Source organism: Chenopodium album, chromosome 7 (genome assembly GCF_948465745.1).
Source record: "Chenopodium album chromosome 7, dcCheAlbu1.1, whole genome shotgun sequence".
Lineage (NCBI taxonomy): Eukaryota > Viridiplantae > Streptophyta > Magnoliopsida > Caryophyllales > Amaranthaceae > Chenopodium > Chenopodium album.
The window spans coordinates 26,956,454-26,982,009 of NC_137840.1; the positions used below are offsets into that span (position 1 = coordinate 26,956,454).

The 25,556-nt window shown below is 32.9% G+C and overlaps 1 protein-coding gene across 1 annotated transcript; it reads right to left on the bottom strand.

Annotated features, from left to right (window-relative positions):
* Nucleotides 1-4,115: 4,115 nt before the first annotated feature.
* LOC145638972 (beta-glucuronosyltransferase GlcAT14C-like) lies at nucleotides 4,116-19,764 on the bottom strand. The gene is made up of 4 exons (XM_081690055.1): nucleotides 18,755-19,764; nucleotides 17,276-17,351; nucleotides 17,071-17,186; nucleotides 4,116-4,896 (listed from the first exon to the last, which is right to left on the bottom strand). The coding sequence occupies exons 1-4, from the start codon at nucleotides 19,284-19,286 to the stop codon at nucleotides 4,382-4,384; spliced, it is 1,239 nt and encodes a 412-aa protein (XP_081546181.1). The 5' UTR covers nucleotides 19,287-19,764; the 3' UTR covers nucleotides 4,116-4,381.
* Between the last annotated feature and the right edge of the window lie 5,792 nt (nucleotides 19,765-25,556).

Consider the following 25,556-nt stretch of genomic DNA (forward strand, 5'->3'; position numbering starts at 1 on the left):
AATCATAATGGATTTAGGATTGCTCATTATGTTTCAAAGAGTTTGAAATTGAATAAAACTACTCCTTTTTAGAATCCTTGTTTTGTACAAGATGGAATATATTCAGATATTATTTTTGTGCCTCATAATATTTATCTATATCTTATATGGTTGGATATATCTTGAAATTATCTTTCCAATGAAATATTATAATATTAAATCCGAGCTTTAACGGAAAAGATATGAATGGAATATGAAACTCTATCCAAAACTGACACCCTTCCACTATTTCGGCCATATCTTTTTATCTACAAAAGATTTTGATTTGATTCCAATTGGGTTGAAAGTAGACTTCAAGATCTTTCCAACTACATATTATATGTCTTATTTGGACTTCTGGATCAAAAGATATGATAAAAACAAAATCCGCAAAAAATTATCTCCCAGCGCCAGACGACAGGCCAGTCGCGCGGCGACAGACACTGTCGCGCGGCGTTGCACACTGTCGCGCGGCGACAGAGGCAGTTGCGGAGACATCGTTGTGTTTTATTCCTCTTCAAACTTTGACTCTTTTTTGTATCATAATCCGGACTGTTTTCATTATAAATAGCGTCCTTAGACCTCCGTTTTTAATCAACTCTCAACCAAAATTCTCTAATTCTTCTCTCCCTCTAAGCTAAAGCTTATTCTCTCTCTCCCTCTTTCTATCCTACCCTTTTACAAACACAATTCCTCATACATTAGCACTAGACATACCTAGCCAAGTTCGCATTTGTCTTCGCCCTAGACGTGAAAGGTTTGATATTTCTGAGGATTTGGTCCCAAATCTCTATTTCAATTATTTAATTTAATTCTTTAATTTTATTATTTTCCTTGAAGTTACTAACATGTGTAATTTGTTATTAGAAAGAGGTACGAGGAATCCAAGTAAGTGCTTTAATTATTTTATTGATATTTCGATATAGAAATCATGCTTAGGTTGTTATTTTGATTCCTAGTATCATGTTAGAATGCTTTTCCTAGTATCATGTTAGGATGCTTTCCTTACTATGATATTTAGGGTGATTTGCTTATATAAATTATGATTTTTATGGTGCCTTTTATTTCTTTCCTAATAGCATGTTAGTACCATGTTAGGGTTAAAGCTTTGATTTTTGATGTTTAGTGACATGTTAGGGTTTGTTATTAATCTTGTTAGTATCATGCCTAGGATCTTGTTATTATTATGCTTTATTTTTAACATAATTATGATTATTTTAATGATGATTGTTATTATTATTATTATGTTGCTTGTTTATATTTATTGTTATTGCTTGATCACACCTTTTATGCATGTTTAAAGGGAATTTGTACTTGTAATCACGCTTAATAAGATAATTAATAATCTTGTTTAGGTTAATTTGATTATAATTCAAGTGATCGCCAATAATAGTTTTGTTTGTGCATTAATATTCAACCAACATAGATAAACAGGTTTAGGCTTAACCTATTGATTGCATGTTAGTCAGAAAGTGCACATGAATACGAGAAGAATAAAGTAGAGGCCTATTATTAGGGCAGGTTCTTTCTCTTTTAGATTGGATTTGTACCTTCATCCCCAAACTTCCATTTTGTTCCAGACCTATTGGAGTTAACGATCTCATGGATCGTTAAGGGGTGTAACCTTCACCCTGTTTTAGGAACGGTTTACAAGTTCCTAAAACTTGTTGGCGACTCTTTTGCTCTAGCTTCGTTCCCTTTGGACGCAACCATGCTTAAGTGTATGATCACAGTGGGGTTCAAGTTTGGGGTAATGCTTGAAATATTCCCTACTGTTTTTGGCGACTCCACTGGGGAGGATTTCTATTTTAATTCCTGAAATTTATTTCGGTAAAGATTTAGAATGAGTGGATAAGACTCGAAAAGTTCTATGTATTTCATGTGCGTAATTTTGATTAACAATATTGTCAAATGCATAAAAAAAGGTTCTCATTGGAAAGACCATCCGTAATGAGTTAAAAACATAAGATTTTTACACGTAGGAAATTTGAGGAATATCTTTCACAACTAGAATCGAAATAATGCTGCGAAAAACTGGAAAATTCTAAGAACACAGACAGCTGCTGAGGCATGTAGGAATTGGCGTCTAGAAAACAGAGCCTGTTGTCGAAGATATGGCTCTGTCGCCGAGCGATAATTCTGTTGCCAAACGACAGGGCTCATATCCTGGCGACAATCCCTGTTGGCTGGCGCTGTGTTCTTCCTCTCTATTCTTGCTTTTTTTTTCTTTGCCCTTTCATACTTCACAAAAGGGAAAAGCCCATACTTCCCTAAGTGAAGCAGAGTCCCATCCTCAGCATAAAGAGGCTTGTCTATCATCCCCATGAACATTGTCTTTAACTTGAACCTCTTTGATTGTTGTGCTTTGTATGGTACCTGTTCATTTGTTGTTAGATAAAAGGTCCTTATTTCTGGGTTCAGATAGAACCACTTTTCATCAATGTAGATTTGATGTTGCATATCCATAAATGTTGGGTCTCCTTCACTTGGAATTGGGTTATTTTGCTGCAACACCCATTTTAGCCTTGCTACTTTGTGATTATCACTTAATGTTGGGTGATTGGTTGCTGTGACAGCCCTAAGTCTCCTTTTTCTTTAACTTGTGTATGACCACATGATTGACATTAAGTGCTGCACCATAGCTCATGTTTGTGGTTCTATTGTAAAGAGGCACAAACATAAGCCACTCATCAGAGTATTCCTTAGGCTTGAGACCTGTCTTGCCTAATTTTTTGCTCCTGACATCTACAACATCTCCCAATTAAATGTGTTTTTTAATTTCTTTAAACCATCTGCATGTTGTAGATCTGTGTACACCATGCTTTCTTGCCAATGAGGACAGCAGCCCTCTTGGAAGTGAGTCTTTTCCATATTAAGCAGTATGGTATCTACTATCAACCTCTTTTCCTGGATGTTCAATTCTCTTCTTTGCCTTGCATTATTTGCTTCTTGATTTTCCACTTCTGGCTCTAATTATGAGTCCCCTGTGTCTGTTGAATCAGTATCTTGCTGATTACTTGCTTCATTTGTGTCTGAAACTTATTGTGAACTGTTGGATAAATGTTCCATATCTCTGTTCTGCTGCATTTCTGTGTCCTGCTCCATGAGCATTCGGCTGATGTTGAAAAATTCATCAAACTTCTCTTCCATGAGTCCTTTTTTCAGATGAGAGGTGATGAAGTGGAGCTGACTTGCTTTTTTTTGGGAGCTTTCAATGGAGCCTAATTTTGTACAAACAACTAATGTTGCTACTAACTCAGCAATTAGAAATCATGACTAATTTTAGTTAAAGATGGTTTTTGTAATTTGCAAAGCATGGTAATTTCTGGTTTGTAATCTAACTATGGAATTCGATTTCCCCCCCCCCCCTTCCCCCAACCCCAAAAAATTTCGGTGATGGTGAATGATTATGTATGAAACGAGTTTCCCCTTTAAATAAGGGGCTTTTGGTTGTGAAATTGGCTTTATGGGAAAATTTTGAATTTGATTTGAATTGTTTTCAAATTTTCATGAAAAGTTTGGAAGGAACCAAAATTGAGGCAAAAAAAATTGCCCTCCTAAAGCTGCCAACCAAAAAAGTGAGGGAAAAAAAAGGGCAAATAAAATAAAATAAAATAAAATAAACATGGTCTCCTTAAAAATTGGGAGCACTTCTTTTCCCACCCTTTTTCACTCTCCTAATTACATACCCCTCCTCTTTAATTCACCCCCTTAAAAGTTTTGCCTAGGAGTCCGCAAACTCCCTCTTTGTTGCGAGTAACTCGTTACGAAGGGAGTAATACACTTTAAAATGAGATTAATGGATGTTAGGAGTATAATTTGATGAACCATGAGCTTTAAACAAGGGAAATGATATAATTTTTCTCAAAAATAACTTTCCATTTATAATGTGTTGCAAATATTGTGATATTTCCATTTTAGGAAATTGTTACAAGTATTAAAAAACAAAAGAAGTATTTAAATAAGTTCAGGGCATAAAAGATAAGTTCATTTCATAAAAAATAAGGATAATCTCTAATAAGGGTTATCTATTTCAAATTACAACTAAATTAAGTTCAGATAAGTCCATATAAGTTCAAATAATTGAAAATCAAGTGAATATAACGCACCCTTAATGTTATCAAAGTTATCCCAAGTTTTTGCAATAATCACATTATGCAAAAATTGAAACACAAACTGAAGTATATCTATGCTAAATCTTTTACAAAAATAAGAGCGTTTATTATGTTAAATATTCATTGATGACATTATGCACAATTTAAAGACACATGCTAACTAGTCAGCTACTCCGGAGATATTTGGATATTATGAATTTAAGTTGTCAATGACAATAATCGATTAACAGGGCATCATACTATGACAGCTACCTGCATTGTTTAGACCTAAACTTTTCTGAATCAAGGAGCTGAAGAACAAGCTTCTCAAGCCTTCTGGTATTTATACTAGGTTTTATAGCATCTGAATTCCCAAAACGAGCACATGGATCCTTTTCAGGAACATAATTTCCCAGGCACCATCCCCCGGGGGAAAAGTAGCCATCCGTTCTCCTTAAAAGTTCCCGATCAATCTTCTCAAGAACGGGGTCATTCATAGAGAATCTATGTGCAAAAGGAGCACCACTCTGTACCATTTCATCAAAATGCTCCTGGGTTAAGTTGACAGGTTGCTGATTCAGAGGGTTATCCCACTTCATATACCGAAGGTCATGGTTTACAGTAGTATTCTGATAATTTTTATGGTTACAGACCACAGTGTGAAAGTAGCCCTCAGAAGAGGATAAATAATTTGTGTAATACATGAGAAGTGTCCTAGGAACATTATCCCATCCCCATATACAAAATTCAACAAACGATTTAGTCAGCACCACCCACTGAGACCCTGTCAATGAAAACCAAAGCATCACAATATTATAGGGCCAATGCATAAAGATAGGTAGGAATGCACAGAGTATGGCCCCTAAGTTGTTTCACTCAGTAAAATAATTTATTAGAAAAGACAACAAATACATCAATTGGCAAGAAAAAAATAATGTGAGTTGCTAAATCGAAGTTTTTAGATTGTAAGTTGCTTTTGAGTTTGATTCTGCTAGAAATAATAACAAAGAAGAGCATGTGGATAGTAACATTGACATAGTATGACAATAACAAAGTTAGAACTTAATTAAGGCAACACTCATAATGTCTTATGCAACCAACCCATCCAGTTACACTATTACTTTTTTCTTAGCAAGTGATGTGTGATATTTCAAAAGGTATGTACAACAACTTATAGCATGTTCATTTTAATTTAAGGTATTTTATTTGATCTCTAAGCCAATGATACCGAGTAGTAAGACTAGTAACAAACAACTATTAATATGATGAACATTAAGTGTCAAACTTGAGCTAGTCTACTAGTTTAAAAAAGGATTTGTTGACAATAACCACCTACAATTGTTGCCATTTTAGCAATTACCATCTACAGTTTTTTATTTTATTTTTTTTTTAATTTGAATTTTTCCACCAACTATTTTTTAAAATATTAAAACTTCCACCTACTTGGTTCTCAACTCAAATGTGATGTTATGTGAGGCCCACTAACTACCTTCCCACCCTTTTCCCCTCACTTTCTTCCTTCCTCACTCGGTTTCTCAATCCCTTATATTGTACTCCTCTGAAAATCGAGGGAAAACTACAGAGTAGTATTCATGTTAATTATTTCACGAATTGAAGTGTTTCCCCAATTTTGAGATGAATACATTACATGGGAATGAGAAATCGAGTGAAAAATAAAGAAAGGGAGGAAAAAGGTAGTTAGTGGGCCCCGCATGACGTCACATTTGAGCTGAAAGCCAAGTAGGTGGGAAGTTTTAATGTTTTGAAAAATTGTTGGTGGTAAAATTCAAAATTCAAATTTTTTTTTTTTTTAAACGAAACTATTGTAGGTGGTGATTGTTAAAACTACTACTATTGTAGGTGGTAATTGTCAAATTTTCCTTAAAAAAACATAAAGAATGAGGGCGCAACCGTGGATGTTGCCCGTAATGACTGTAAGAAAAATAAACCCCAAAATCTGTCATAAAGTTGTTAAAAATACTTGTATTATTCAAAGATATTTTTATTCTTTAACAAAGCTTGATGGAAAAAGTCACCTATAGGCATCTAGCCCCCCCCCCCCCCCCCGGCAATTCCCATTGGAAATAGAAATTCCTACATACAACTAAGCAAATTTTGGCGTATCCTAAGAAAATGAATTTAATCTGCATTGAGGGGGCGCTTGGTATGAATATTAGAAATGGAGTGTGTTATGGATTGCGTCAACGGGGTCAACACCGCAAGTCAACTACCACTTTTGGTGTATACGAGGCGCGCAAAGAAGGTTCAGCAAGGGTCAATAGAGGCAGGGAACAAAGAGCAACAAGACAAAGCCAATTAAAAGGAAATTAAGGAAAGGAAGCAGCCTCCTTTAATCATATAATTTGTGGGTTTCTATTCTGGTTATTTAAATATCACATGTATTAGTTAAGCCTTGAGTATATGTATTGTAGTTGAGGAGTAAGAAAGGCATCCAGAAATTGAGTGAAGTTATTTGTGAGGTTTGTGGCCTCAAGTCACTACTTAGAGACTCATAGCCTAAAGTTATGCTTATCCATTGTAGTTTGCTGTAATCGGATTGCCATTAATCAAATACTCAAGCTTACCCTTAATTGTGCCCCATTATTATTATTAATTTTGTCGTGAGAATTTGGTACATAACAGAGTGAGTAGAAAGGAATTAAATAAGAAGGAAAAAATCTTTTCACGGTTATTTTATTATTTGTGTAGTTTAAACATGGAAAGGAATCACCTAAACCCAAATCTCTTTATTTTTGTTTGAGAAGGGTAAGGGTAATTGTTACCTTAGCTGTAGAGCAGTAACAAATAGGTGGAAATCATTACTCTTAGGTAAGGGTAATAGTTATCCAAGCCTTCTAACCAAACATTTGGTAACGGTAATGGCTTAATTGAATCGCTTTCTAGCCCTAAAAATACTCTTACCAAATATGTTGTGAATGTTAAGGGATGGTTCCTTGTCACGCGATTCATGTGCATTGAATGTTAATGAGATGGTATCCTCTTATGACTATTGTAAACCTCTCTTAAATTTGATTTGTATACTATTTTTATTTATCACGCTACTAATGAGTGTCATTTATGGCACTACTAGGGTAGTATTTTTCTTTCGTTTTTGGTAATTTCTAGCTTATTTTATTGCGTTTTTAGGCAATAATGCTTGCTTTATGTGAATGTGTGATAATTTAGAGAAACGTGTGTTTGAAATAGTTTTCTTATTTCTTGTACGCAATTCTTTGTTACTCTTGCTTTCCTATTTGCTTACCTTGTTTGTAGCTGTGTCGGCTTTTTCAAGATTCAAGGATAAAGAAGGAAGCTTGATATTAGCTTTAAAAGCCAATGTGATTAAGTTTGGGAAGCTAGAGCAAGAGCAAGGAAATGTTGGAGGCAAAGCAAAGTACCCAAGAAAGACCGCAACAACCTAGGGCATGATTTCTCAATTTGCCCTTAGTTCACTCGTCCCATGGCATCTTAAGCTATCAGCTACGCGGGCGCGCATTCCTTGGTTTGCGTTTCAGTAACCAGCATTTCACGGCAGCGCAAATGTTAATCTAGAGCGCGCCCAAATGGGTAACTTTCCTTTATTTTCAGCATTTAATTTTGTTATTTGATGATCTTGTTAGGTGATTTTCATTGCTACATTTAGTTAATTCAATCCTTTAATTCAATTCAATGTTGATGATGATTTTGGTTAATTTAGTTGTAGAATTTAGTAGATTCTTTGCTAGGGATTAGGGTCAAACATGTTTGATTGTTCAACGTGAGCTTAATTTGGGAATTTTGAGTGATTTTGTATGGTAATCAAAGTGATTAAATAAGATTTGCTTTATGCTTATATTGATTGGATTGGCCGCCCTTGATGTTAAGCATGCTTCCATGATTGAATTCAATTGACATGGGAATTGATGTTGTGTTCATCATAATTTGTTGAGAATTTGATCATGCTTCTTCTCATTGCCTTGCTTTAGAGGGATCTAGGTTATATAATAAGAGGATGATTGATTAAATGCTCCTAACTACTCCTACTACTAGTCTTTGTTATGCTTAAATCACTTGTTTCCCACACTTTGCTTGATTAACTATGATTACATGTGGATCTCGAATCCCTAGTATCTTTTATTGAATGAATTAAGTTCTCGCTTGTTGCTACTTGATTTAGTATAGTTCAAATCTCTCAAACTCAATTTCGAAATAGCTTTGTCTTTAACCATTTGCAAAAGACTTCCCTTCCCTCGTGGATCAACCTCTTACTTGCCACTTTGCTAGTACTGGTTTGAGTTGACATAATTTTCCCTTATTAATTACACACATTTTCCTTTTCCTTTTTCTTTCCTTTTTTTTCAAACTTTTATTCAATTGATTATTTTACTATGCTCTTGTTCCTTTTCAAACGGTTCCTTATAATGATTCATGTTAGTCGAACCCAAATCATTTCAAAACTAAGGCTTTGTTATTGTTGTATTGAATGTCAATAGGAATTATTTCTTCCTATATCCAACCAAACAAACACTTAACTAGCCCTAGACTGTTGTACACTTGTAGAAACTTCTTATAAGTCTTGCCCTTCTCATTGTCATTCATATATAGTATTAATATCTTATAAATATGTAAGTTTCTCATACATTAACTCTCCGTTATCTTATGTAGTAGGAAGGTCTTCGAATTTTTATAGTAACTTGCTTTCTTTTTATAAGAGCTCCCAGTAATGGACGGGCACCAACTCAAGAGAATAGAATACAAACATGTAAGAGCTATATTGAGAACCTTAAGAAGATGATGAATCTTCATATGAAACAACCAAGAAAAGAGGGGAAAATCAATCAACAACCATTTCAAAGCAACACAAAATAAACCTAAGCTTAATTTTGAAATCAATGGGATTTTCTCTCAATCTTAATGATTATTTGCTTTCTTTGTGATTGCTTCTTTGTAATCTTTGTGGTTACACCTTAATTCTAGCTTTCTGATGCGAGAGAATCGACGCTACTTTATTCGACTAATGTGACTTGACGAAGACGGGAAAATTTTCGGCTCAGTTTGAATTATCTGGATAATTTTCTTCGTATATGGGATGCAATTTAGCTTTTTTAGTTATGATCTTGTAATTAATCCTAGCCTTTTATTTTGTATAGTTTAGATTTAATGAGGTTTAAGGTTTTATTTCATGTACTAGTGTCTTCTTATAAAGAAGATCTTTTATGATGTAAAGCGGTGACTTGTTTAGAATATAAAAAACATGAGAGTTTTTCTCCTTATTGTGTTCTTGGTGATCTCTCCTTTGTGGTAAAACCTCAATCTTTATTAAACTTTGTGATTAAGATTGAAACCCTTGTTATCCACACCTTGTGACTAGTGAATCAACTTATTTTGCAAGATAATCTTACTTTGTGTTTGATTATTTTAGCTTGTTTCCTTAAATCTTGATCCAAGACCATATATTTAATTTTCTTTGCCCTCAAAAACTACAAAAATCGTCAAAATAGATGTGTTCTTCTTTTCCATTCAAATCTAAAATCAAGTAGCCAGCTTTATTCCCCCAAAGGGTAAATTTAGGTGGAAAGCCAAACAAGGCATGGTTCTAGCACTTGAACAAATGCAAGCAGCAATTTATAACACTAGAAGCTTTTTAACAAATACTTAAATGACCGTAGGGAACCCCTTAATGTCTAGTTTGAATTATATTAGCATGTTAGCTCATTCATTGGAGATTATTTTGAGTTAGCCAACCTTTAAAGCTTCTAATTGAAAGAAACCCTAGAGACTCTTATGAAATGGACCTTACTTACAGTAGTTATATATGATCTAAGATAACATGGATAACAAACTATAGAACCAACTTTTACACAAAATCAAGTTCATTTAACTAAATTGTTTCGCGGTACACGTCAAACTTGATTTCTAAGGCTTAAACTTCATCAAATCAAAAGAAATATTGAATGGAATACTCATTAACTAGTTAAGCATTATAATAGCCATTAGCTATCTATAAGCACGATTAGTTTACCTAACACCCTCTTAATCCTAACTATGTACAGGAGTTAGTCTCTCTCTAGGTTTAGGTTAGGATTAGAGTAGTTTAGAGACAAAAAATAAGGGTTTCACCATTGTTGAGCTTTGGATCTTAAAGAAGAATATTGATCATCTTGCTTACAGACATTCACCATCATTCAATGAGAATTTCTAATCTTCTCTCCTCTAACTTTATTGTTTATTGCTTTTGATTATTGCTTTAGGTGTTAGTATTGCTTGTTAACCATGTTGATGCTTGTTGACTTAGATGATTAATCTTGTTATTAGCATGATTAATGAGTGATTTGGTGATAATGTAGTTGGATCTTGAGCATGTTTTAGGGTTAGAAATTGATTTGTTTGTGATTAAAATGCTTTGTCTTCCATGTCTTACCAATTATTTTATTTGATAGGCCCTATCAATTGTCGTAGTTGGGTGGATTGAACTAAATTATGGTGCCAGCGTGATCTTGGAATGTCTATTGAATGATTTGCTTGATTTGTACCTCAATTCGTGTGGCTTATGATGATAGTGTAAGTTGTGCTTAAATTGACAAATTAATTAATCCCGTAGGTGGTTAGATTGTGCTTTAAATCATTGACATGAGTTGCTTAGTTATGATGAATCACATTTATATAGGATTTATAGGCACGTTTATGCTAGTTTTATAGTTGCTTTTTAGGTCTTTTAGTCGCTTTTAAGTTGCAAATGTATAAGGTTGTCCATTTTGTACTCTATTATGCTTCGTTTGTGTTATCTTAATGTTTTATAACTATTTGGACGCTTTCGGAGTAGTTTTGAAAGAATCGGACAATGAAAGGATGAAACGTCGATGAATCGAGGTCGCTCAATGAAGGATCGAATGGCCGACTAACAATGTAGTAGGGTAAGCGGCTCGTGATGGGCCTCGTCTTCCGACCTTTGCAAGCTTCGTCGACTATGATTCCACATGTCACAACAATCAACTAATCGTTACTTATGTAAGTGCTATTTTTCTGATTTTATTTTATTTATTTATCTTTGGATTACTTTTAGGATAATATTAATACTCACAGGATATTCGATACCTTTTATTTCTTTTATTATTTTACGTTCATTGTAGTTCTCTCTTGAACCTTAGTTTCTCATGGCATCTCCAAAGATTCTTCCATGGATGATTCTTGGGTTTATTATTTTGATTCATTGAGGTATTTTTATGTCAATATATTGCTTTCATTTATGCTTTCTTTATTAGATTTGGTATTTGATTATTTTATTTCATGCTAGAGTAGTCTATTTCCAGGGTTTTTTATTGATATTATTGACATACTGATTATTAATTTTTCTAATTGATAGTGTTTTTATTGTTAATCTTGCAATCTAATCAATAGTTTGATTAATTCATGTTAATAAAAGTTTGAATCGAAAGATCTTACTTTTAGAGGCTTACCTACTATTAACAATTCTTAGCGACCGAACTACATATGTTGAATTGAGAGCGTTAAGAACCGACCGTAGGCTTAGCAATTGCTCTAGATAATTGGTTGATTGAATTGTTATTGATATTTGATAGATTTAGAACTATAAACATGGTGAACCATAACCATGGGTCTTTTTATTAATTGTTTTGTTCCTACTTTAATTTAGACTATCTTTTTATCCCGATTTCGTGACTTAGTTTAGTTTCTCCAATTTCTTTACATTTTTAGTTGGTTTTGTTATAAATTTATCTTTGACAGGTGTATGATAACCTATCAAGTTCGCATTTCGATTTGATTTCATGCCTTGTTTATGCTTCAGTGAATGCTATACCTAAACTGTTTCCCTTAGTGTTTTATTTTTTTGCTTTAACATCTTTAGACTTTAGTTTACTTTCCCCGATATCGAACTAACACTACTAGAATTCGGTTAAATTGCAACCTTTTTTCTACGACCGTCAAGGAAACGGTCGCAAAATATACAAGGCGTGAAATTACGACCGTTTTTTACACAGTTTTTTTACAAGTTCGCAATGTCACGACCGTTTTGAAAGCGATCGCAGATTTGCGACTGTTTTACGGCAGTTTTTGGTCTTTTACACGTTCGCAAAGAAGTTTTGAACAATTAAAAATAATTTTAAAATAAAATAACCTTTTTACGACCGCTTACATTTTTTTTAAAAGGACAGCCATACACCTAAACCCTAATCACTCAACACTCACACCGCTTCTTTCTTTTCTCTCTCTTCTATTTCCTTTCTCCCTCTTCTCTTTAGCCTTAGCTTTCTCCTTCTATTTCCTTTCTCTCTCTTTCCTTAGTTGTACATTCCTTTCTCTTTCTTCTCACGTTTCCATGCTTCATCAACTGGAGTTCACAGCACCATTTCCTCCATTTTCGTTCTCCGTTTTTCTTCTTAAAATTTTCCTTTTTCTTCAAATTTTCATCAACGGTTTTGGGTGTTCGAATTTTCGTCACCAAAGGGTTAATTATGGTGTTTATGGTCAAATTCGACCATAAAAATTCCAGATGTGGAGTTTTTATGGTTGAATTTGACCATATAAACCCAATGAGGAAGAAATATTGGAAAAGGTATAATGTTTTTTCTTGAAATTTTATTTGTTTTTGTTTATTTTCAATTTTTACAGGTTTAATTTGTTTTTTATTCGATTTTTTGGCCAAAATTGGTCAAATTTATGCGCATTTAATTATTTTTTGCGATTTTATTTATGTGGGTTTTATTTCATCCCATTTTATTTATGTGGTTTCGATACTTGTTTGAATTTGTATATGTAGATATAATATTTGTTCGGTTTTATTTATGTGGGTTTAATTTTTTGTTTATTTTGAATTTATGCAGGTTTTAATTCTTTTTTTGTTCAATTTCTTGGTCAGAATTTTTTGGGTTAGATTTTAGGTCGATAATCTTTGTCGAATTGTTCTTCATTCTGGGTTTGGTGCTTTTTCGATAATTTTGGTTTGATTTTTGTTGAAGGTACGTTGATTTTTTTGTCGAATTATTCTTCATTATTTTTGGTTTGATTTATGTTATTTTTAGATGTGATTTTCATTTTGAATTTGTATTTGATTTTTGGTAATTTTTTATTTTTGTTTGATATTTGCAGTTTTTTGCTTTTAATTTTGAAGTATTTGTGCTGGGTTTCATTTTATTAATTGAATTTTGTGGTTTCTGCTTGTAATTTGGATTTTTGTGGTTTTTTTTGGGTTGAATTGATTTGTAGTCTGATTTAGGTTTATTTTTGGTTTGCTTTGATTTCTGGATAATTTTTTTTTTGTTTCATTTGTTTCCGTTTTCAGTAATTTTTTTTCAAACTTTTGGCAACCGCTTTTGGCCGTCGCAAATGAACAACTTTGCGACCGCTACAATACCAGTCGCAATTAATATAAATTACGCCGTTAATGTAACGGTTTTTGAAAATAAAGGAAACGATCGAAAATAAATTGCGACCATTAACCAGTCGCAATTTTGACTTTGCGACCAAGTGAATAACGACTACCATGTTAAGACCGTTGACGGTTGCAATTTTTTTAAGCGGCCGTTTTTGCTATTTTCAACAACCATTATAGACGGTCAAAATTTAGCCGAATTTTAGTAGTGTAACTTAGTTGGGTGATAACATTTTGTGGTATTCGTTCTCTATGATTCGACCCCTATGCTTGCCTTATATTCGTATTAGGTTTGTTTAGGTTTTTATAAATTGTATTTGATCTAAGGATAGCTAACGACGTGTTTATTCCCTCAGAAAGTTGTTAACTACAGCTCGAATCCAAAATACCCCCTCCTATTCTAAGGGTGCAGCAGCATTGGAGTCTTAAGTCATTTTTACAATATTTTCTTCTCATCTAAGCGACAATAAAAGAAATTCTATGCGCAAAATTGTTTAGTTGGGTTAGATGACCTTAAGAGCACCAAAAAAAAATCCCAACCACATGTAAGTTTTATGTCTCCAAATTAACTTCTCTGTTGCCCTTGTTTCAGTCTTAAACTTAAGTCTTTAGCTATCTAGCATTGTAGCTTGACCTTTAAAATCTAAATTATGTCCATAGCAAAAAAAATCGTGGGTGTAGTTGCAACCGTTGTAATGTCACAATATTGCATGAGCAGCATCTTAACTAAGTACGCTTAGACCATCTCCAATGGTGAGACTCAAGTTTTAGTATTGAAATACAACATGAGTTGTTTTTTTACCTCCAATGGTGATACCATACTCATTTCTCAATTTAGCAACTCATGTGAACTCTAATTTCCCAATGGTAAGACTCTTAAAATACTAGTATAGAAATGTCACTTTCAATTTATGACCCACCAAATCCATTTATTTTTTAATATTAAAAATTATAAGATTAATTAAAATTAAAAAAGGTAAAACTTAAATTAATTACAAAATATATTAGAATTTTGACAAGGGCCCCACACTTTTTTGTGAAATGAGACTCAAAATTGAGTATCTAAACTTAGTAACTTTCTTTTGGAGTTGCTAAGTTCAGATACCAACCTATTGGTATACATTGCAAAAAAATACTCTCTTGTCTCCTAAAAAATACTCACTTGAGTCTCACCATTGAAGAGGGTCTTATCAGCACCCATCGTGGAATGAAAAAAATAAAGTTAATAAAATCATACATGCAAAGAATCATTTTTGTGTAGTGTTTCCAACCCAGTCAAGTATTATGTGAGTTTTATGAAACTTTTGATATGATCTTTAAACCCTTAAATAAGTTTTGATATATTGTTTATAGAAACTTGAATGCGTATTCAACCTTTTGAGGTGCTTGAATTATTCTAAATTGTTATTATAGTGGGGTATAAGGGTTATTTTTATTTCTTAACTTAGCATTACTCTTAGAGAGGAATATTGGGATAATTTACAGATTTACTAATCAATGAAGCATCTTATTAACTTTCTTTCATCCATCCTCTTTTTATTGTTTTCTTACCGATTTTAAAATCCAAAAACATGAAATTTTCTTAGTATTAGTTTAACCTTACTCTAGATTACTTAATGCTGAATACTTAACATTATGTAGCATTAGTGATAATTTATTCAAAGGAAGATTATATAGTTTTTCGATTTAGTTCATCCATAGCTATTCGAAGTAATTTTATGTGTTAGCTTTGATATTCATAGAGTGAGTATTTGAGCCTTAATTTAAGCTTAACAATGCCTAGTAAAAGAAAATCTTGAATCATACTATTAAAGTATATTTTAACACTAGTAAGTAGATTCTTAGGTAGAATTGGGCGAATACCCAACCAAGCATATTAGTAATAAATTACGGGGTTTAAGGGAAGAATTAAATTGTTTACATTATTCTAGCGGGTTTTTTTTTCAATTAATTGTATTGATGAAGGCCTCATCCATATATGATTAGTTTTCTTCAATCTAGTTGATAAGCTCTTGTATAGATTAAATAGCAGCTTTTAGTTTATTAAAATTGGTAGAGCATCTTAAGTTAAATAGAGTGTTAGAGAGTGTGTATCTTTTATGATTTATTAATAGATTTGTAAAAGTAATTCAAGGAGGAGATTTGATTTTTTGTTGTATCGATTGTTTAGCCTGATAATCTAGTTTGGATCCTTGGTAGAGGATTAAGCTCTTTTATGGATTGAATAGCAGCTTAGTTAATTGAAATTGGTGGAGCATCTCAAGTTAAATAGAATGTGCAAGAGAGTTTGTTTATATGATGTATATCTTGTATGATTAATTGATAAGATTTGTAAAATGAATTCAAGGTGGAAATTTGAATTTATGCTCTATTGATTGTTTATCCCGATAATCTAGTTCGGAACCTTGATAAAGACTTAAATTAAAATATTGAACACTAGATCCCCTTCCCTGAATCCCCATAAACTCATTTTGTGTACACTTGTGTGCTAGTCCCCATCACCTATGTTTGGATGGAAGGAAATGAAGGGAAAGGAAAAGAAAAGAAATAGAGGGAGGGAGTATCTTTAATTTGGATAACAAATTAGGGATGACGGGAATAAGAGGGGAGAGAAATGGAGAGATTAAATTTTAAGAAAATGATCCCTCCAACAATGGAGAGATTTGGAAGGAAAAATATTAGGAACTTAAGAGATGAGTACCAATCAATTTGTAATCAATAATTAACAAAGTAACTAAAACAAAATGATAAAGTTGTAATAGAGATAATCATATGATATGGGTACCTCATATGTGATGTGATAGCATTCAATCCAAAAAGTTTATCTTAAAATTTTATCAACAACTTGAGCATCGCCCAGACACAAAACATAGTTAGTTAAATGTCTTTGTTCTTTGATGTGTTATTACATACATACCAATGTTTATCAGTCCTAGAATAGTCGTATTAAAAGTAACTTAGGAAATATTATAAGAGAGACTTTGCTTTTATATTGGTTCTTTTTCAGTTGTCTTCTAATTCCTATTGGGAGCCTTATTACAAGGTGTAGACTAATAATGTTTTCTTACATATTGTTATAAAAGTTAACAAGGTAGTATAATGATGTTAACCATCAGCAATCAAACCAAATAAAGGAACAAAAAAAATGAGCCCATGATGAATATATTAAATAACTTTTTCAATAACTAAAAACATAAGAAGCTATTAATCAAATGATCTTGAAAGTTTATGATAACCACCAAAAAATAGAAACAGGTTTTGTGATTCTAATAAACCGTCAAGACAAAATCAGTTAAAAGGAAATAGTTTATATTGTCAAAAAGAAGGCTTGGAGAGAACAAATGCCTAATTTTCAACTCAAATATTAAGGTGTAAGGACAGCACACATACAACACACATGCATACAAGTACAATTACACAAATAGTGGTCAAATATACAAGCACGTAGGCATCAAAAATGCACACACACAAAGGCTAACACTCAAATTTTATGTTTCATGATACAACACTAATAGTTAGGTCAAGACATGATATGTAAGATAAAATAAAAGAAAAGAGGGGGGGGGGGGGGGGGTTGTATAGCCTTACCTGTGAACAATTTAAACGAAGAAGGCATAGACCTTTTTTCTTTTGCCCAAAAAACTCCCGATTTTTTTACATGATACAAGCCAGGATCAATGATGATAGGTCGTGCTCTTTGATGTCTGCATAAAGAGGAAGTCTGTTAATATTTTCTTTTAGTAATAATTCTGAATTAATAAAGACATGAAATAGAGGCTAAAAGAATACTCACTCTTTCCATCCAATATCACTCGTGTGCTTAAGAAAGTTCAAGTCTCTAGGCAAGTAAGAGAAGATGTGCAGAAGATCTGCGTAAAAAGACAACACTTGAAATTAGCTTTATATAAAAGAGGGAAAATAAAATACACACAAATAAATAAGAAAGATGAAACGCTAGAAGCACTTTGATATTTTTGCCTTATAAGTCTTGAATATCAATAGGAGCTATTCAGCCACTTCCTCCTCTTCTTATCACTGTATCTCTACTTTATTTCTCCTATTTCTTCCCTCAATTTTGAAATAAACTAAATTAGCCTAATAGGAAAGAAACTAAAATTTGGACAGTAGAGTATACTTGAAAGAGAAGTACCACCGAAAAGCATTGCAAAAAATTCCTAAGGACCAAAAGCTTGTCAATAACCTGATAATCAATAATGAATATGACAGGTATAAGGGATAAAACTATTGTTTGTTAGTGTGTCATCTGTGCTACGGTAGTAAGATCAGTACTTCTTATCAAATTTGAGTCAATACGGCTATAGTAAGTTTGTGCTGCATATTCATATCTGAATAAATTACTATTTAGCTTAATTAACTTTTTATTCAATTTTTTTTTTTTCTCAAAGACCTTCAAATATCTTTAGGTCTTTACTCTTTAGGTCATATAATTTGCTAACAAAATTTTTACACTAATTATTCATACATCAAGTGATGGCTAACAATGAATAGAGGGTCATAGGTGTAAATCTATGAAATTATTACTATATATACAGTTGAAGATTTGTGACATGGGTAATTTACTCTCTCCATCGTACTCAAATAAACAACTTTTTAAATCAAGTAAGTTGAATTACATTGTCTCCTATATCCCTCTTACTGTTTTCAAGATTTGATGCATAGTACCCTAACAATTAACAAGATGCTTTCCTCAACAGTATAATGTACAATCATCAAGATTTAGTATTGCCCCGCTGAATCAACAACTTATGCAATTTCGATTCCCCCCCCCCCCCCTCCCCTGCACTCCCGCTTTGTGTTTCCATGTAAGTCCACATAGCATTATCTACCAATAAACACATTTTACCAACATCCATTGAAAATTTAATTTTGAAAATTCTTTTTAGTAAACAAAACAAGTCATCATTAATAACACATGCTCATTCAAAAATGCAATTCTGGAGCATAAACACTTTTAAGTTCATCATTGATTTAGGGATGGGTTATATTTACCTGATTTTCACCCATCAAAACTTACCAAAACTTGTTATAGATGTATATTGAAATTCAGTACCCTTATTAACTCTTGCCGAACTTATTTTTCATGAATCTATCTTATTAACCCTTCGCCGCCTAAATCAGATGGAATTAATTTCAACAGATTAGGTCCTACATGACATTTGTTTTCCCAAACAATAAAGAATAATTAAATAGCTTCTTAATCAACCACTGCAACTAAATGCTCAACAAAAAAAATGCCCAAAAAAAAAATTACCATCCTGTGAAAAAAGAGGATAATCCCAAGCATTAAGATTAATAAACCAATCCCAATCTTTGGCCTGCCTCAACAAAATAGCAACACCATGAAGCATTGAAGCTGAAGCAGTTGGACCCTTTGAAGTGATCAAGTCCGCCTTTCCAACAACAAAAACATTCCTATACTGCCGCACCACCGGTTCCGATTTCGCAAACTTAGCAATCTCAACTCTTTCATCCTCCGAAGCATCGAGATCAAAGTGAATTAAGTAGTAATTTCTGGGATGATACAAGGCTTGAAGCAATCGCTTGACTTGCGGAGCTTCGCCTCTGGTCGAAGATATCAAGTAAGCGAACCTCGGGATTTGTGGAAGCCTTGATTCAGTGAAATCTCTTGAGTGTGATGAATGAGAAGGGGCAGTTGAAGATGATTTGCGTCGGAGAAGAGCAAGAGAAGAGATGAGTAAGAGAGAGAAAATGGAGAGGAACAAGATTAAGATTCGCCACTTTGTATTGGTTGTGATTGTGTGGTAGATGTGTGGACGTTTCATGGTCAATTTTTTGGGATTTTAAGAATGTATGGTTTCATAAGGAGATCGAAATTGGAGCGCCCGCTTCCAGGAATCGAATCGCCCGCTCTGTGCCAACTGATTAATTGGGCGTAAATCACTGCGGTTGTTGGCGATTGGGTGATGCGATTGTTGGCTCCTCTTTGTGGGCTGCTGTTTCGTGTGTTCGATTGGTGGATCAAAGATGGTTGAATCGGCGACAGACGGTGGTCGTCTTGTGCTGTTTGGGTGTTGAATGTGGGTTGTAGCTGTGATTGGTGGAGTTGCGGATCTCGGTTGCGCGGTTGGAAAAGTGAGAACGAGGGTTGAAGGTTGGTGGTAACAGGTGGCGTGCTGCAATATTGATGGAAAAGGGGAGTCCGGGCTGCAGATGCAATTGCGCCTGGTGATGGTTGGTGGATACTGTGAACTGGTGGTTGGAATGTGGGTTTTGCGGGTTGGTGTTTGAATTGGAGCAGGGGAGGAGTGAGGTGTTGTCGTGTGGTCAAAGATAAGGTTTTGGTGGGGTATAGCCATATAGGTTACTTCCTCCGTGTTTTTTTAAGTATTACAGTTTATAGAGTGTAATGCATATCCTTTTTATTTAAAATATTTTGACGTCGGATACAATTGATTTTTGTAATAGCACAATTTGTATTATAGAATTATTCACTAATGTTAGCAAAATAGTTATGTTATTTGAATTTGCTACTCATGTATTAGTATTAACAATCATTTGGTAATCATATTTGTAGAAAAAAAATATACCATCACTCACAAAGTTGCGGGTGGTTTGGGAAAGAGCATAGTCTATCTATTGTAGTTTTAGAAAGAGACGCAAAGTTGCATGGTAAAAGCAATTAAATTAATTTGAAGTTACTCATATTTTCTTGTTATTGGATGATATTTGTAGGATGAGTTGTAATTTTAATGTCATTGGTACATTGGTCCTCATATTAATAATAAATTTATAAGATATTTATTGAAAAGTTTATGTTAAGTATATTGTTGAGTGTTGACTGATCGTACAACTTTATCTAAACCAAGAATTTTAATTTAAAAAATTTATGAAACTCTGAACTAACTTTTTATTGAATAACACTCTAAACTAACTATTTATCTTTTAAAAAAATCTATCTAAATTATTTCCACCTTTTAATCTTACAAAATCCAACTTATATATCCTAAAAAACCTATTCAAATAAATCATATGTCATAATAATTAATACTATGTAGTTGCCTACATGGCACACACTTAACAAATAATAAAATGCCAAGTGTTAATGTGTTGTACCTTGACTAATCATACAGTTAGGCCCTGTTCTTTTGAGCTTCTGGACAGAGCAGAACAGAGCAGAGCAGAGCGGAGCAGATTAAATTTCAGTAGAGCAGATTTCAGGATAGCCGAGCAGAGCAGAACAAAGCCGAGCAGAGCAGAGCAGATTTCAACATTATTATTAATACTATTATTAATGTTATTATTATTAATGTTGTTGTTGTTATTATTATTATTATTATTATTATTATTATTATTATTATTATTATTATTATTATTATTATTACTATTATTATTACTATTATTATTATTATTATTATTATTATTATTATCACTATTATTATTATTATTATTATTATTATTAATTATTATTATTATTAATTATTAAAATTATTATTATTAATTATTAAAATTATTATTATTAATAATAATATTTATTATTATTATTATTATTATTATCATTAATAATTATTTAAAATAATAACTAATAATAATAATTATTATTATTATTATTAATTATTAAAATTATTATTATTATTATTATTAAAGTTATTATTATTAATAATAATTATTAAAATTATTATTATTATTAATTATTAAAATTATAATTATTATTATTATTAATTATTATTATTATTATTAAAATTAAAATTATTATTATTACTATTATTAATTATTAATTATTACAAAAATTTAATATTAATAAATATTATAATTATTCAAAATAATAAATTATTATCATCAATAAAATATTAATTATTATTATTTAATATTAATTATTGTTGTTGTTATTATTAATTATTATTTGAAAATTAAGCAGAGCAGAGGAGAGCCGAGCAGATTTCTTTTGAGGAGAGAAGAATAGAGCATATTTGATTTGAACAGAGCAGAGCAGAGCAGAACAAATCAGAGTAGAGCAGAGCAGCTCTAAAGAACAGGGCCTTAATATATCATTATATTTTTTTTATCACGACTTCAAATAACATGAACTTAATTTTTTATCGCACTAAAACGATAATTTTTATCTCACCACACCAAAACTAAAACTAAAATCATACATTAGTTGTATCATAAGAATAATGTATGAATTAATAAAATATGATAAAAAAAAATTAAATTAACTTAAATATGCAAAACGTAACACATAGGGTGTGATTATATAGACTTGTGCTATAGACCTGGCCTATAGCTTGTAGGAGTGATTGTATAGATTCCTGGAGTCCTAGTTGTAGTTTTTTTTTTAATTTTTTTTTTTATTATTTACTTATTTAGTTATTTATTAAACCTACAAATTTTTAATACTCCTAGACTCCTAGTACATTATGTTTTGGTTTTTTTTTCCTAATCCAATTTTTATTTATTTATTTTACTCTTACCTAAGGTAAAACTCTAATACTTCGTAACTTCTTTTATCTTAATTATAAATCTTAATCAATCTATCTAATTCGCTAGTTTATAATTAAACATGTCAAAATAACCCGTAATTACCGTCTACGTGGCGTGACACTTGGCGAAAAAATTGGAGCGCCAGTATCGCTGTCTCGTGCCCTGGCTAAAAGTTTAGCTTTATATATTAGTTATATGATTGGGCAGTAGCAGGGGCTGCATTTGCTCAATATTGGGTTTCTTTGAACAACACATCGACATCTCGAACACAAACCCTTTAAGCCTTGAAAATCGATCTTTGACCTGAATGCATACCTACCCACACGAAGAAAACTGAGGAGAGGATTGGGACAATGAAAAAAAAATAAATGAAAATAAACGAAGTAAACTAAAATAAAGGAACACAAATAAAACACAAACCAAAAATAAATAAAACTATGAAATCGAATAAAAGTAAGCAAGATACGAAAATAAACTAAAACTAATAAAATGAAGAAATTAAATTAAAATACGCCAAAATTATCATAAAAATTAGAAACATTATTAACGAGAAAACAAGAGAATAAAAGGGAATATAAGATAAAACAAGCACAAAAATGACTCTAAAACTACTCCCTAAGACTGACTTAAATGTCACTCATCAAATTCCACCAAGCTAAGATTTTGCTCGTCCTATAGCAAAACAAGAGCGAAACATAATGGAAGATGATGACACATTTATAGGCAAATTTGTCAAAAAAAAAAACCTTTTAATTTGCAAGAAAAAACCTTTTAAAGCATTTTTTATTAAAAAAAAAAAAAACCACCACGATCAATTTTTTTGTCTAAGGAAACCTTGCCCCACTTTTCGGGCATTGACTACAATTTCCCGGTGTTGACTCTCTTTTTTCACTACTTGCACTATACTATTTGTTTTATTTCCCTCCAATTTGTTTTTCCTAACCTAATTTTCCCTCTTTTCCCTCTATATATTCTAGGGCTTCCTTCCCCAAATCAGTAGCTTGAAAAATTAGGAAAAATTTCCCCAAATCAGAACAATTGAAAGGTAATTTAGGGTTCTTCCACAAATTCTAGGGTTCAATCGTTCTTCTTTCCTCTATGATTCCTCCTTATTTGATTTCTTGTGCTTCCCCTAATTTTTGTGACGCAAATTGATGATGCAAGTCTAAGCATGGAGAACTTCGAAGATTTGCTTATCATGCATCAAGATAGCTTGTCCCTAAACATTGATTCAAGCCAAGCATTGCATGGACACTTTCTTGGATATCAAAGCAAAGCCACGGTTTGCTTAGTGGTTTTTCGTGGAGTCTAGTTCACTTTCTTGAACTTTCTTGAACTTTCTTGAATTTTCTTTACTTAGATTTTGCTTACAAGTTTTTACCTTTCACTTGAAAGGGTTTTTCTTGGTTCAAGCATTAGGATCTTTAATCTTTATTTAGTTCTTTAATTTTTATTTATTTATTTAGTTGTTTTTAAAATCAGTTAGTTAGCAAAATAAATCAGTTTAGGCGTGTGCTTGTTCTCCAAGGAGTTTGATGTATGCTTGTGCGCCAAGGTGCTTGCTCTTCAAGCAAGTTAGAATTCTAGTTTAATTAGGATTGAATTAGGGACTTGTCCTAATCTTCCTAGGTAAACTAAGTCTTATAAATAGGGCTGTAAACACACGAATAAACATACATAGAGTCCCAGGTTACGTAACTTCGGAAAAAATTAAACTGGGAACAATTGGCTGAGAATTTTTGCGTGATTTTTTTTGCATTGAACTCTAAAAACGTCCAGCTACCACCATATAAAATTTCATAATTTTTAGTTGAGTAACGCGTTCTACACAGCCTCAAACATTTGGTGTTTGTGCACTGATTTGCGGATGGGAGTCCGGTTTTTGTGTTGCCTAGTTTTCCTTCAAGATTCGATCTTTTAATCAAGATTTTTGCATAAACTGACTTGGTTTGTGTAGGAATCATGAGTGACGAGGAGGTTCCACAAGTTCCAAGGGGATTAACCTTAGAACAGGCTCAAAATCTTAGAAGAGATAGGCGAATTGACAAGTTGGCAGCAAGGATGGATGAGATATTAAAAAGGCTTGATACTCTTGCTGGAGGTTCTTCAAGGAAAGGGAATTCTAACCCTAATTCTGGTTCAAGTGAGGAAGAACAACCAAGGAGGAACCCAAGGAGGCCACGAAATAATTATTCCTCAAGTGATGAATCACCAAGGCCTAGGAGAAGAGATAGACCAAAGGATGATGATAGGAACCTTAGATTAGATCTTCCCGAATTCAATGGAAGTATGAATGAACCTGAAAAATACTTTGAGTGGATTAGAAGGGCCGAGACACTTTTTTATTACAAGGAGTATGATGAAAGGAAAAGATGCAAATTGGCTGAATTAAAACTGATCGGTTATGCTAGTCTTTGGTATGATAATCTAAAGAAGAAAAGGCATAAGGAGGGGCGTGCAAGAATCTCAACTTGGGAACAACTCAAGAAGCACATGAAAAAAAGGTTCGTACCTAATGATTATATTCAAGATGTTTATCTTAAGATGCAACTTTTTAAACAAAATTCTATGACTGTTGAGAATTATATTGGTGAATTTGAAAAGTTATGCATGCTATGTGGCTTAGAAGAGATTGTTGAGCATAAGATTGCTAGATTTATTTCGGGGTTGAATGATAATATTGCTGAAAAAGTTGAATTGCAACAATATTGGTCATTTGAGGATGTTTGCAAGGTAGCTTTGAAAGTTGAAAAACAGATAAAGGGGAAGAAAGGGACGTACACTAAGCCCTTTGTAAAAGGTTTCACTAAACCTTTTGAGAAGAACAGCTTGGAGAAAAGTGGTTCTAGTTCGAACTACAAGGAGACTAAATCAAAGTTTGAAGCTCCTAAAAAGCTTGTTGAAGATAGGAAGTGCTTCAAGTGTGGTAGTGTTGGTCACATTGCAACTAATTGTCCATCAAAAAGAGTAATGACTGCTCAAGAGTGGGAACAAGAACAAGCTAAGTGTGAGCAAGGTAGTGACTATGAAGAAAAGAACGAAGAGGAAAACTTTGAAGAAGAGGAGGGGCATATTGACGAAATTGATCCCGAGACTCATGGTCAAAGTTTGGTTCTAAGAAGGGCACTACACTCTAAAACCGTACCTATGGAAAACAATCAAAGGGAGAAAATCTTTCTTACAAGGTGCAAGGTAGAAGATAGGTTGTGTGATATGATCATAGACACGGGGAGTTGCACTAATGTGGTATCTACTACTTTGGTAGACAAATTGAATTGGCCAACTACTGAACATCCAAGCCCTTATAAGCTTCATTGGCTTAATAATTCGAGTGATGTTAAGGTAACTAAACAAGCCTTAATCTCCTTTTCAATTGGTAAATTTCATGATAAAGTTTTGTGTGATGTTTGTCCTATGGATGCTTGTCATATACTATTAGGCCGTCCTTGGCAATGTGATAGATTTGTGAAGTTTGATGGAAGGACTAATATGTATGTTGTGAGAAAAGGAGAAAAAGAGAGACCGGTTGCTTTAAAACCTTTGATAAGCAACAAGTCTTCTAATGTTACCTCTAATTCGAAGAGTTCTTATTTAATTAGTGAGAGGGAATT